This window comes from Myripristis murdjan, chromosome 19 (genome assembly GCF_902150065.1).
Source record: "Myripristis murdjan chromosome 19, fMyrMur1.1, whole genome shotgun sequence".
Taxonomy (NCBI): Eukaryota; Metazoa; Chordata; class Actinopteri; order Holocentriformes; family Holocentridae; genus Myripristis; species Myripristis murdjan.
Genome location: NC_043998.1, coordinates 1,281,413 through 1,294,965, shown reverse-complemented (window position 1 = coordinate 1,294,965; position 13,553 = coordinate 1,281,413). Strand labels below are relative to the sequence as shown.

At 42.9% G+C, this 13,553-nt stretch overlaps 1 protein-coding gene across 3 annotated transcripts in view; it reads right to left on the bottom strand.

Annotated features, from left to right (window-relative positions):
- The window catches only part of fmn2b (formin 2b), an 89,447-nt gene that overhangs the window by 20,886 nt on the left and 55,008 nt on the right, over positions 1-13,553 (bottom strand). For all 3 annotated transcript variants that reach the window (XM_030078469.1, XM_030078470.1, XM_030078471.1), the window contains exons 12-13: positions 11,027-11,118; positions 4,452-4,581 (exon numbers count right to left, since the gene is read on the bottom strand). In XM_030078469.1, the coding sequence (XP_029934329.1) occupies positions 4,452-4,581; positions 11,027-11,118 (222 nt within the window). The remainder of the gene's footprint in view (positions 1-4,451; positions 4,582-11,026; positions 11,119-13,553) is intronic.

Below are 13,553 nucleotides of genomic sequence, written 5' to 3'. Positions count from 1 at the left end.
GTGTTGATATACAGTATAACAGCATCCCAAATAGCATATAACAGCATCATCAGGACACAATCAGGAAACATCGGTTTCATATTGTGCTTAGATATTGCTAACAGAAACATGTTCAATCATATAGCAAGTTTCTCACTTTTTCTCTTTGGGTTTCTGCATTGGTTTCCCACCTCACTCCTGCCTGACAACTGATCAATCCTAAGTCCCGTCCCCCTTAGTTACTTTTGTTAAGTCAGACAAAGTGTATGTGTTCAGCCACAGAGACGGTGAGATCCAGTGATAGGCTACTCAATGTGTTGTTCTTGCAGTTTTAAACTAAATTACACAATATATAGCTATGTAAAATTTCAGTGTCAACTGAATCTAACAATGCCAGGGCTGTAGGAATTTGACCTCTATATTTTACACTACAACCTTCAAAAAAGCTGCTCTGTCATGCAGGGATTAAAGCAAAAAAAAAAAAAAAATTTGTCTCATTTTTTTTTCAGGCCAGTTCATATTCCCCCGTAATGTGCTACACCACGCTTTAAGAATGGCCCCTTTTCAGCTGTGCGATCACTTCCCATCGCATCTCCATTTGTTTTTCACAGTTTGATCTATTTTTGAAACGTCGGAGTCTTCCTTCACTATCAATGCGTCCATGTTGGCATGGGGAAATTTACTGGAATCTTCTTCGTGTTAAAGATAAATGACCAATTGCAAAAGTCGGCGACAAAGGCTGTAGTAGCACGGAGATTAACATTCAACTTTCATTACATGACGACAAATATGCACTGTCCTTATTCGAACAAAGTATAAAGTAAACCCGAACCTCAACAGAGAATAGACACTTACCAAAGAGGCTGCTCTCAGATGACGTTATCCATCAGCTATCCATTTTGAGTTGGTAAAAAATCCACGTTACATCTCTGTTAATTCGACTCATGCAAGCAGGTTCAACAAAATCCGAGTCTTATCCCGAACTCTGAGTTGATCTACACTGAGATAGGAAATTCAGAGTTTTTGGTTCCAGAACAGCTGATTTGAGTTAGTTTGAGTAGTTTCACCTGGAGCTAAGCGCATGCACCACAGCTACAAAAAGACAGCGTCAATGGAGCCTCGATTTCAGGAGTCACCATGGCAACGGGGAAGCGTCGGGCTGCATTTTTCACCCCAGTTGAGTTGGAAATCTTAATGCATTCATACAGCGAGTTTGAAAGTACGGAAGCCCTAAAGGGCCATACAAACATATATTTTATTTCCTCCGTTTTCCCGTGATAACGAGATAAATTTCCTCCGTTTTCTCGTGATAACGAGATAATTTTCCTCCGTTTTCTCGTGATAACGAGATATTTTCCCTCCATTTTGAATGAATGAATGAAACGTGATAGGCCTGAGATTTCCATCATACGTGACATGTCATGCTGACTGACGTCTCCTTGGACACATAAAGCAGGGGTCACCAATCATGTGCCATGGAGGGCCGAGAGGCTGCAGGTTTTCATTCCAACCAAGACCTCCACCAGGTGATTTCACTGATTAGCTCCAGGTGATCAGTGAAATCACCTGGTGGAGGTCTTGGTTGGAATGAAAACCTGCAGCCTCTCGGCCCTCCATGGCACATGATTGGTGACCCCTGACATAAAGCATAAAGCTATTTCAGCCTGTGTCAGGCCTTGATTGAACAGATAAGTGATGCAGTGATCAATATTCTCCTGCTCCTCTGACATTGCTACACTGACTGATGTTTCCTGCAATAATTTAATAAGACAATCGCTTTGTTTTCTCGAGATCTCGATTTAATTATCTCGTTATCACGAGAAAACGGAGGAAAATTATCTCGTTATCACGAGAAAACGGAAGAAAAATATCTCGTTATCACGAGAAAACGGAGGAAATTTATCTCGTTATCACGGGAAAACAGAGGAAAATTATCTCGTTATCACGAGAAAACGGAGGAATTATCTCGTTATCACGAGAAAACGGAGGAAATAAAATATATTTATGTATGGCCCTTTAGGGCTTCCGTAGTTTTCAAACAAACGTTTTTTGTTTTTTTTTTCAAACTGCAACACCGCTGCAGCAGCAAAGGAGAGGGAGACGGCGTGGGAGAACACTGCTGCTCAGGTCAATGCGTAAGTTTAAATGTAGTCCGTTGCAATCACAATAATATTACAGGGGAAAACTGCTTGAATGGTTGCCTATTAATTTATTTCATTTAGGTGCAATGCCACGGGGAAGAAGCGCACTTGGCAGCAGCTTAAGATGAAATATAAAAAGATTGTTCAAACAGGTAAGACCTCGGCATAAACCTCTATGCGCGGTTTTATCTCCCGACGAATATTTAATTCTCTGCGCAGTAACACTGCACCTTCATCCCCGGGATCGTTGTCGAAAAGACATGCCATGTTTGTGAAAAAATGTCGCCAACTAACTACTAATGGACTTCTAATAAAGGCCTACTCACTGTTTTTTAATTATTATTATTATTTTTAAAATAACAGACAGCAAAACTAATACGCCACGCCAAATCTCGCCCGCTGACTGAATGAATGAGGAAGTTAAATACGGTGTGTGGCTGAAAGAGGGCGGATACATGAAACCTCGATAAACTGACCGAGAGCTTAAGTTACCTCCCTCTGTCAAACAGGATAGAGTTACCCCTCTTTCTCTGCTTTGAGTTACCTTCCTTTGTGCAACGGAAAACTCAGAGTTTCCCTCATTTCAGGGTTAACAGACTCAGAGTTTTCACTAAACCTGCTTTGTAAAACGGACCCCAGATCCTTCCCTGAGGGGCAGGGGTGAACCCGCCCTCCCCTGTTTCTGATTGGCTATTACCAAGGCTCTGGCTGGCTTTACTGGTTTACAACAGCGTCAGTTTAATGTCTAACATGATTTCATTGGATAGTCAAAACTGTACCACAACAAAATGCACGTGCAACTTTTTTTTTTTTTTTTTTGGTCTTTCTTTTTTCCCCCTCTTTTTCCAACTGATGGAAATCCATCTTGAGACGGAGAACTTTAATCTAAAATTTCTTTAAACTGTCTTTCTTTCTGCCTTTGCTCCAACAATGAATCCAACATGATACCTTACTTTCAACCAAACACAGGTGTGCTTGTTAATCTTAATTAATATTCATTTGGCTGTGTGGTTGGACATACAGCTATAACCAGGAGTGGCATGTGGCTTGCTCCTGTTTTGGTTTATACACACACACACACACACACACACACACACACACACACACACATATATATATATATATATATATATACACTACTCACAAAAAGTTAGGGATATTTGGCTTTTGGGTGAAATTTATGGAAAATGTAAAATGTTCACGCTACAGTGATATTATATCATGAAAGTAGGGCACTTCAGTAGAAGCATACACTGGTGATTTCCTCATCTCAAACAATTTCTTGAAACAAAAGCCAACAACAGTGGTGGGTATACCACAACAAAAAATGTCAGTGTCAATAACTTGTCATGTGCCCTTGAGCATCAATTTCGACGTCTCATGCTGTTCACAAGTCGACTTATTGTCTGCTGAGGCATGGCATCCCACTCTTCTTGAAGGGCGGCCCTCAGGACATTGAGGTTCTGGGGTACAGAGCTCCGAGCCTCTACACGGTGACTCAGCTGATCCCATAGGTTTTCTATGGGATTCAGGTCTGAGAAAGTGCAGGCCACTCCATTTGAGGTACCCCAGTCTCCAGCAGCCGTTCCCTAATGATACGACCTTGATGAGCTGGAGCATCAAACACCTGATGTGAATTTTGCCGTTAAACTCCTTGTTAGAGAACAGCAACTTGTGCAAAAAGTACTGAAACATTGAACAGTTGGACATGTGCATTCAAAAGTTTACAGAAGGTCACATTAAGTTCACCTGTAAAGGTTATAATGCATTTTAGGTTCATCCTGAAATTTCACCCGAAAGCCGAATATCCCTAAATTTATGTGAGTAGTATATATATATATATATCTATATCTATATCTATATCTATATCTATATATATATATATATATATATATATATGTATATATATAGATATATATATATATATGTATGTATGTACAGTATTTCTGCTGCATGGACCCCAGGCACAATGTTTGACCATGGATTTAAAAAAAAAAAAAAAAAAAAAAAAAACATCATATACAACTGAAAACACTTCAATGTCATGGGGAAATAAGTAGCACTTCTCCAAGGACCATACTGACTAAGCTGTGATTGGCTGATTTGTATTTGCGGCCAGGATTTAGGATCGGTGCAATGATGTAGTTGTTTCAGGTAGTAGGCATAAAAGCCACCATCTTTGCTAGCAGTGACAACTCCTAACTGTCACATACTGACTGAGAGTCAGCTTGTAAAAATTACACAGTGACTCTTAAATTCTTCATTGACTGTCAAAGCACACTTTGCATGTTCTCTCCCCCAGATTTCTCACTATGGATGGGATGGACTCACCTTGCATACTTTCTGCAGTGTTTCTACTTTCCTCAGTATTGATGAGATGCACTCCGAAAAGCTGGACTGGAAGAGGATGCAGAACACTCTGCCAGAGAAGCTGGGGATCTGGGATAGCTGGTAGAGAAACCTACAATACAAGGGTACAAGGATACAAGGAAGTTTATTGGTCATTATACAACAGGTTGTATAATGAAATTAAAATGTGGTTCCCTCTTGATTGATTAATTGAATGTATAAAAAAAAATAAAATTATTCAACATGGAGGAGTGCAGATGGTGCATTTAGTAGTCTCACAGCCTGAGGGAAGAAGCTGCTCTGTAGTCTGGTGGTACGGCAGCGAATACTTCTGTATCTGTTGCCTGATGGCAGCAGGGTGAACAGGCTGTGGCTGGGGTGGGTGTTGTCTTTTAGGATCTTTTTGGCTCTGCGCAGGCACCTCACCTCCCCGATATCACTGATGCTTGGTAGATGGGTACCACTGATGTTTTGGGCAGTTTTAATCACTCGCTGCAGAGTCTTCCTGTCCTGGGCCGTGCACATCCCATGCCAGTTTGTGATGTTTCCAGTCAGGATGCTTTCAATCGCTCTTTTGTAGAAGTTGACAAGAACTTGGTGTGGGAATTTTGCTTTCTTAAGTTTCCTTAAGAAATACAGCCATTTCTGAGCTTTTCTAACCAGGGCAGAGATATGTGAAGTCCATGACAGGTTCTCTGTTATGTTGATTCCCAGGAACTTAAAACTGCTCACTTGCTCCACCTCAGCTCCATTGATGTAAACAGGGTTGTGTGTCTTTGCCTCCTTTTTTGTAAAATCAACTATCAGCTCTTTGGTTTTGCTGACGTTGAGCAGTAAGTTATTTTCTGTGCACCATTTTGCAAGATGGTTGATTTCCTCCCGATATGAAAACTCATCATTGTTGGAAATCCGGCCGATGATGGTGGTGTCATCCGCGAACTTCACAATAGAGTTCTCTCCATGTCGGGGTTGCAGTCATGGGTGTACAGCGTGAACAGGAGGGGGCTGAGCACACTGCCCTGGGAGGCTCCGGTGTTGAGCACTAGAGTGGAGGAGGAGAGACTGCCAATCCGAACTGACTGGGGTCTGTTTGTGAGGAAGTCCAGTATCCAGTTGCAGAGAGTGGTACTGATGCCCAGAGTGTTCAGTTTTCCAATCAGCTTCATGGGGGAGATTGTGTTGAAAGCTGAGCTGAAATCAACAAACAGCATTCTGATGTAGGTGCTGCTTTTCTCCAGGTGAGTGAAGACTGAGTGGAGAGCAGTGGAGATGGCATCCTCTGTGGATCTGTTGGTTCTGAATGCAAACTGCTGAGCGTCCAGACTGGCAGGGATGTTGTTCTTTATGTGCTGGAGAACCAGTTTCTCAAAGCACTTCATCAGGATGGGGGTGGTAGTCATTTACATCAGACACTGCAGACTTTTTAGGCACAGGGATGATGGTGGCTGTCTTGAAGCAGGTGGGAACACTCTCCTGTGACAGCGATATGTTAAAAATGTCATGACATCTACTAGCTGGTTGGCACATGTTTTTAGTACACGCCAGAGATGTTATCAGGCCCAGCAGCTTTACTCATATTCACTTTCAGCAGGACTTTCCTCACATCCACTGTGGATACTGACAGTGGCCGCTCCTCTGGAGGCGGAGTAGACTTTACAGCTGACTCTCTGCTGAGGAGGTCAAAGCGAGCATAAAATGTGTTTAGCTCGTCTGGTAACGTGGCCTCACACATGATTGGAGCGCTCCTGCTTTTGTAGCCTGTATAGGGCCCTATAATTTCCGCGATCACGGAATCGCGGACGGAATCGCAGAATTAGCCAAATAAAACGGAATCTATTTTTAACGCGGAATATCGCGGAATTTGACATTATTTGAATTTAATGCTGTTTTTGTGTGGAATATGAATGTATGACTGGGGAAAATTACATGGAGGGAAGCAAATCTGGGTGGCACAACCCCTTCCAGTCATTTCACCTGCACCTGCGCCACCAAGAAAAAAACATTACAACAACTGCACCGGCACCGTACGAGTCCAAAAGGCAAAGAAACTTTCCAGGATACGGCCGTGCACTGACATGGATTGTGTAACAAAGCGAAGAGTTGCCACTCCGCTCTATTTTCACTGGCTAACAGCAGCACACTGGCTTAGCTTGTCTGTTCAGAGAAGAGGTATCACTTCGGATTATTTTTCAATCTATGTTAGCACATGCATACTACTGCTCATTCATGGTAGTTGAATCATTAGGTGTTTGATAAGTAATTAAAAAAAAAAATAACATGTTGTTAAATATGGGGGGGGGGGGACGCAAAAATTTTCTTATGTAACAAAGGGGGGCCCAGCAGAGAAAGTTTGGGAATCACTGCCTTAGGGAATCAGTTTCTAATGACATAGCTACTCTGGATGGCATTACTTTCGTCCCCAGCTCCATGGTAAGGAACCTTGGAGTCATTTTCGATGCGGATTTGTCCTTTACCTCCCATATTAAACAGATCTCTAAAACAACCTTTTTTCACTTGCGTAACATCTCAAAAGTCTGGCATATCTTGTCTCAGAGTGATGCAGAAAAATTAATCCACGCCTTTGTTACCTCTAGGTTAGACTACTGTAACTCCTTATTATCAGGCTGTACCAGCAAGTCGTTAAAGACTCTCCAGCTGGTCCAGAACGCTGCTGCATGTGTTCCAATATTGGCTTCTTTACATTGGCTTCCTGTAGAATCTAGAATAGAATTTAAAACTCTTCTCCTCACCTATAAAGCTCTTAATGGGCAGGCACCATCTTATCTGAAAGAGCTCAAAGTTCCTTATCACCCTGCCAGAGCACTGCGCTCCCAAAATGCAAGTTTATTGGTGGTTCCAAAAATCTCTAAAACTAGATCAGGAGGCAGATCCTTCCAATTCCAGGCTCCACGTTTGTGGAACAAACTTCCTATCTCAGTCCGGAGGGCAGATTCACTCTCTACCTTTAAGAACAGACATAAAACTTTCCTTTTTGACAAAGCTTATAGTTAGGGCCAGCCCAGGTTGCCCTGGACCAGCCCTTAGTTATGCTGCTGTAGGCCTAGACCAGGGGTCACCAATCATGTGCCATGGAGGGCCGAGAGGCTGCAGGTTTTCATTCCAACCAAGACCTCCACCAGGTGACTTCCCTGATCACCTCACCTTGTATCAGAAAGGAGGAGCTAATCAGTGAAATCACCTGGTGGAGGTCTTGGTTGGAATGAAAACCTGCAGCCTCTCGGCCCTCCATGGCACATGATTGGTGACCCCTGGCCTAGACTGTCAGGGGACTTCATATCATGCTCTGAGCATTTTCCTCTTTTCTAATCTTCCTCTTCCCTCTTCCTTTCTTCTTCTTCCTGTCCTCCTCCACCCCCCCCCCCACCCCCCTTTTTTTTTTTTTTACTCAGTGCATGCTATTGTTCCAGAGTCCTCTGCCCCTTTGCCTTCGTTGTGCTTTTTGTGTCTTGTCTAGGTTATACTACCCTGCTCATCCTGGAAGGTCATCCAGCTGCAGACGAGAAGGCTGGATGCTGCGTGTCACTTCCATCTAGATTACCTGTTCAGGATACCCTGCTGTTTCTGTTGTTGTCTGCTGTCCCAGTTTGCCCTTATCTCCCTGTCTCTGTCTCTTTGTCTCTCTCTCTCCCCTCCCCACCCAACCGGTAGAGGTAGATGACCGCCCACCCTGAGTCTGGTTCTACCTGACGGTTCTTCCCGTTAAAGGGGAGTTTTACCTTGCCACTGTCGCCAAGAGCATGCTCAGGAGGGAATCTGTTGGGTTTCTTGGTTTTTTTTCTACTATGATCTGTAGAGTGTGGTCTTTACCTGCTCTACCTGTAAAGCGTCATGAGATAACTTCTGTTGTGATTTGACGCTATATAAATAAAGATTGATTGATTGATTGATTTTCACCTATTATTGCTATAACAATGTAATTATTAAATAAATACATAAATAAATAAAGTGTTGTTTATTTGTTACCTCAATTAATTTAAGGTGATTTCTATTTCATTTGTGTGCATTTTTGTCATTAACATTTTAGTCATTAACATTAAAAACACACTCTTTTTTGGTAGTAAAATAAGAGTAAAAGGTAAAAAACGGAATTCCCAAAATTAAAACGGAAAAAACGGAATTTGGGAAAAAATAAAACGGATTTTATAGGGCCCTACCTGTAACACTTTTGACCGCCTGCCACAGGTCTTTGCTGATGTTAGTGTTGAGGTCTCTCTCCAGTCTCTGCTGATGCCTTTGCTTTGCCTCCCGAAAGCCAGCTTTCAGTTTTGCTCTGGCAGTGTTGTAGGCTTCTTTGTCACCTGACTAAAAGGCAGTTTTTTTGGCTCTAGATAGAGCTCTCACCTCTCCATTCATCCAGGCTTTCTCATTAGGGAATGATCTAACTGACCTTATTTTTACCACATCATCAGCACATTTGCTGATGTATGATGTCACTGATGATGTCTATTCTTCAAGGTCGATATGGTACTCCTGGGTAGCAGCATCTTTGAACATCTGCCAGTCTGTGCATTCAAAGCAGTCCTGTAGAGCTGCTGTAGCTTCATCTGTCCACACTTTAACTGTTTTTACAGTTGGTTTGACCCTTTTTGTCAGCTGGATGTAGGTAGGCAGGAGAAGCAAGGAGATGTGGTCTGACTGGCCAAAATGAGGACAAGGGAGGGCGCTGTAGCTGCCAGGAACATTGGTGTAGACATGGTCCAGTGTGTTGTTTCCTCTGGTGGAGATGTGGACGTGCTGGAGGAATCTAGGCAAAACAGTTCTGAGGTCCGTTTGATTAAAATCTCCAGCAACAATAATAACAGCATCTGGCTGTTTTGTCATGTGACTGCTGATGACCTCATACAATTCCTGGAGTGCATTTTTTGAATTTGCATCTGGTGGAATGTAAACAGCTGCAACAAACACACTGGTGAATTCTCTAGGCAGGTAATACAGCCGACATCTCAGCAGTAAAAACTCAACGTCAGGTAAACATTTTCCATCCACTCTGACTGCACCAAGCATCACTGATGTACACACAGAGTCCGCGCTCTCTTGTCTTACCAGAGTCTTGTGTTCTGTCAACCCAGAACAGGCTCCGCCCGTCCAGTACTAAAGCCTCATCCGGTATATTGTTATGGAGACACGTCTCTGTAAAGATGAGAGCACTGCAGTTTCTGGTTTCTCTTTGCTGAGTCAGCCTGAGTCTTATCTCATCCATTTTATTGTCCTGCGACCGGACATTTGCCAGGAGTAGGCTGGGTAGTGGCACAGCCTTGGGTCCAAGCCTTCTTAGCTTAAGTCTTATCCCGGCTTGTTTCCCTCTCTTCCTGGGTCGACTGCACCGCTTGCGATGACGACTGGTCCGAATGATTTGGCTGTCGGATCTTGAGATGCCGAGAGCAGAGATCGTCTCAAGGTCCGCTGCACTTAATCCAATCATTGCACTTCCTCTTCTGATGTTGACGAGTGTATTACTGTCATAAGTAATACACTCATAAGTAATACGATTCTCAGTAATAAAAACGAGAGAATCGCTCCTTTTTATGCTAAAATTGAGGGAGCCACCAGCTGCTGCATGTATATGTGCCGCCGTTGCCACAGGATGCCATACAGGAGGAACACTGTCTAACAGAAATCTAGCTCTGTTCCAAGACTTTAGTTTCCGTGCCTAAGTTCTTGTTAGCCTAGCCCCACTACATTGGGCCAATGGAGGATGCCAGTGACTGGCTTTAATTTAGTTAAGTAACTCACCAAAATACTCTCCACTTTTTTGGAATTATGGAAGACTTCGACACTGAGTATTGTGTCCATTCTCCAAATTTTTGTTTAAAAAGCACATTTTAACACAATGTGGTGTTAGTAATCTCAGAGTTGATATATAATATGCACATGTGCTACATTTCTTTCAGCTAATAACAGAGCAAATACAATTTTTTCCTGTTGCCACCATGCACCATGGCCTTGATTTGCTCTGTTTTTAAGGAAAAAGATCCTGAAATACTGTCTAACATTTCCTCCACAAAGATTATGTTCACTGGCAAAGCTAGTGGAGCCTTACGTATAAAGTGCCAAATATGATGCATGCATGAATAGACCATGTTGATTCTGAAAGTCCCAACATCACATGTGGTGATGAGCAGCTTTTTATACAAAACTCTGGGAATGAAGAGCATAGTGTGGAGAAAAGCACTTCACAATTCCAAAACAGTCTTCACTTTGGTGAGTACTTAACTATATTCAAACCAATCACTAAAGTACAGACAGGGAGAATTTGGTCAATGGCATTTTTCATTGTCCATGCCAGGGCATTAGTGGAGCCAGGACAACAACTGGCTAGCTACGGAAACTAAAATCACAGAACAGAGCTAGTATAAATCCTGTTCTAGAACTAACTCATCCTCTTCTATCTTTCTACCAACTCTGCTGCCTCTTTCCATTGTGTCCAGCCACAGTTAGAGCAGGATTGGCCCAAAAATAGCTTTATAAACTGCACATAATGACACAACATTCAGAAAACATTCCTGTTCAGACACAGAGGAATAAAATCGACTCACTGTTCAGGTTTGTCCAAAGGTTTAGGGTTCTCCTTGTCTTTAGAGGACTTGATGTGCTTCTCAATCTTCTCCATCTCATCCTGTTGTGCCCTCTGGGAAAAGCATACCATGAAAGATAAACTATAACACTGCTACAAATGTAACCCTGGAGTTGACAGAGGAGGTTAGTTGAGACAGCGGACATTTACACAGTGATTACACAGAATTAAGGGAATGTGCAATATCTTGGCATGCATGTTGTGAGCGTAAATTGGATATGTTGTGGACTGTGGATGTTGCACTGTTATATGTTAACTGTGTTCTCTAGAATGCCCAAATATAATCAAATTTAATCATGTTTCTATTCAATGCCAGTAAAGTCTAGTTAGCTGGAGGGAAGTACAGCTCAATGGCAGGAGGCTAACAGTTAGCATTTGGAGCATCCAGCCAGCATCCAGCCAGCATGCCAGATACATTTTTTCCCTGAGGCTATTAATAGACTGAACTGCTTGGCTTGACAGTGAGTCATGGCTGGCCTTTAGGCACCCAGGTTGGATTCCATGTGGTGATATGGGGTGATATGGCTGTTTCTTCAGCACTGATCAGTTGTGCTTGTATTTACTGTTCACTGAATATTGTGATTTAGTAGATCTTTCTGCTCATGAACAGATTGACCTGCTCATAAAATGGTTAGGTCCAGATTCAAGTCAGCTAGCTTGCAGGATGAAATTTGCTAATATCAAGCACCCATCGATGGGCCTTAATCTGATTTGAACCAGACTGGAGGACTGCTATGGTGCTCTAGAAGTCATAACCACAGGGGTAACCACAGGCTTCGAGAGCTCGCTGATTTGTTGTTCGAACTTGAAGCTACAAAGGAAGATGGTTATCTGCAGGGATTATCATACTTGGATACGGCAAGAGGAATCAGTCCCATTGTGGAAAAGTTGCCTTTCCACTTGCAGGAAAGATGGATGACGTTTGGGTCAAAATATAAGGAAGACCATAATGTACCTTTCCCACCATTCTCAGTCTTCTCTCAGTTTATTAGCAGGGAGGCCAAGGCAAGGAATGATCCAAGTTTCAACGTGTCCAGTTCCACAGTGCCCACTCTAAAATGGGAAAGGATGGGAAACTTGAGCTACATTAATCCAGTTTCAGTACACAAAACTAACGTGCATAAGGAGACTACTAGTGGTGTGAGCAAACAAATGGAAGACCTGAACACGCTATCTCCGATACAAAAGAAACTTCATGCGCTCAAGAAATGCAAGAGCTTCCGAGCAATGCTGCTTGACAACACCAAGAAATTCCTTAAGGACAAGGGCATATGTTTCCAGTGCTGTGCTTCAGTCTCCCACCAGGCCTAAAAATGTGACATTTTGATAAAATGTTCAGAGTGCGACAGTGACAGGCATAGAGCTGCACTTCATCCAGGTCCAGCTTTAAGGGAGTCAAAGGTACTGAGCCCTCCTAAAGACCATGGCGGGGAGCCAAAGAGTGCACCTGAAGATCAATCGATCTCAGTTGGTACTACAATGTGCTCACAGGTTTGTGGCAAAGGCTTCAGTGTAAAGTCATGTTCAAAGATATGCTTGGTCAGTGTATATCTGCGAGGTCGTTGTGAACAGACCAAAAGGATGTACGTGATCTTAGACAATCTAAGTAATGTCTCATTATGTAAGACAGAGCTCTTTGATGCATTCAACATACAAGGACCATCAGTCAGTGCCGGCCCTACCTATGTTGGCGCCCTAGGCGAAAGTACTCCCATGCTCCCTTGCGCCCCTCCATGCCTAACATGGACCCTGAAACCCTGAAAAGCCGTGGGTTACAGTGATTTTACAACGGCTGAGGGGCGTTCTTACCTAAGGCACGACGCCCAGCGGAGTTGTAAAATCACTGTAACTCACGGCTTCAAGGGGCTTATTGCTTTTATAAAACGGTTACCCTACGTATAGCCCATAAAATAAACACAGAAGAAAAACTGATAACTATTCATTCTTCCACCAAGCAAGATAGAGTGGACAGAACGGTTGCCTAGCAACACAGACGCTAGGATTGCTTTTTCATCTAGCGCCATCATCATGTCACATCAGGCTATTTGGGCTCGTTAATGTTGAATTGGATATTTCCATTAATAGTGCAATTGTCAAAATAGTGTTCAATTATGTTTGGACTTCTCTTTGCAGGGACGGTGGAGTGCATTTCGCGACAGGTGTGTTTTTGCAGTTCGTGCCTGAAAGTGCTTCATCTTCTGGCAGTCTGCCTTGGTTATGGCTTGGTGGTGGGAAGATTTGTCACATCCTTCTCGGCGGAGTTTCTTTACCACAACATTGTTGCTGGTGGTGAATTCAGTGTCTTTTAACAGACACCAAGCACCTCTTCCAACCACACCTCCAGGCTCAGGCCACCCAGCAAATCAAAATTCACTACAAAGTCTGACATTTTGTTAACAAATGTCTTGTAACAAATGTAACCAAATGAGGAAGTGGAGCGCATAGTAGTTGGTTGCTAGGCAACGCTATGTCCGTTTACACTGACGCAG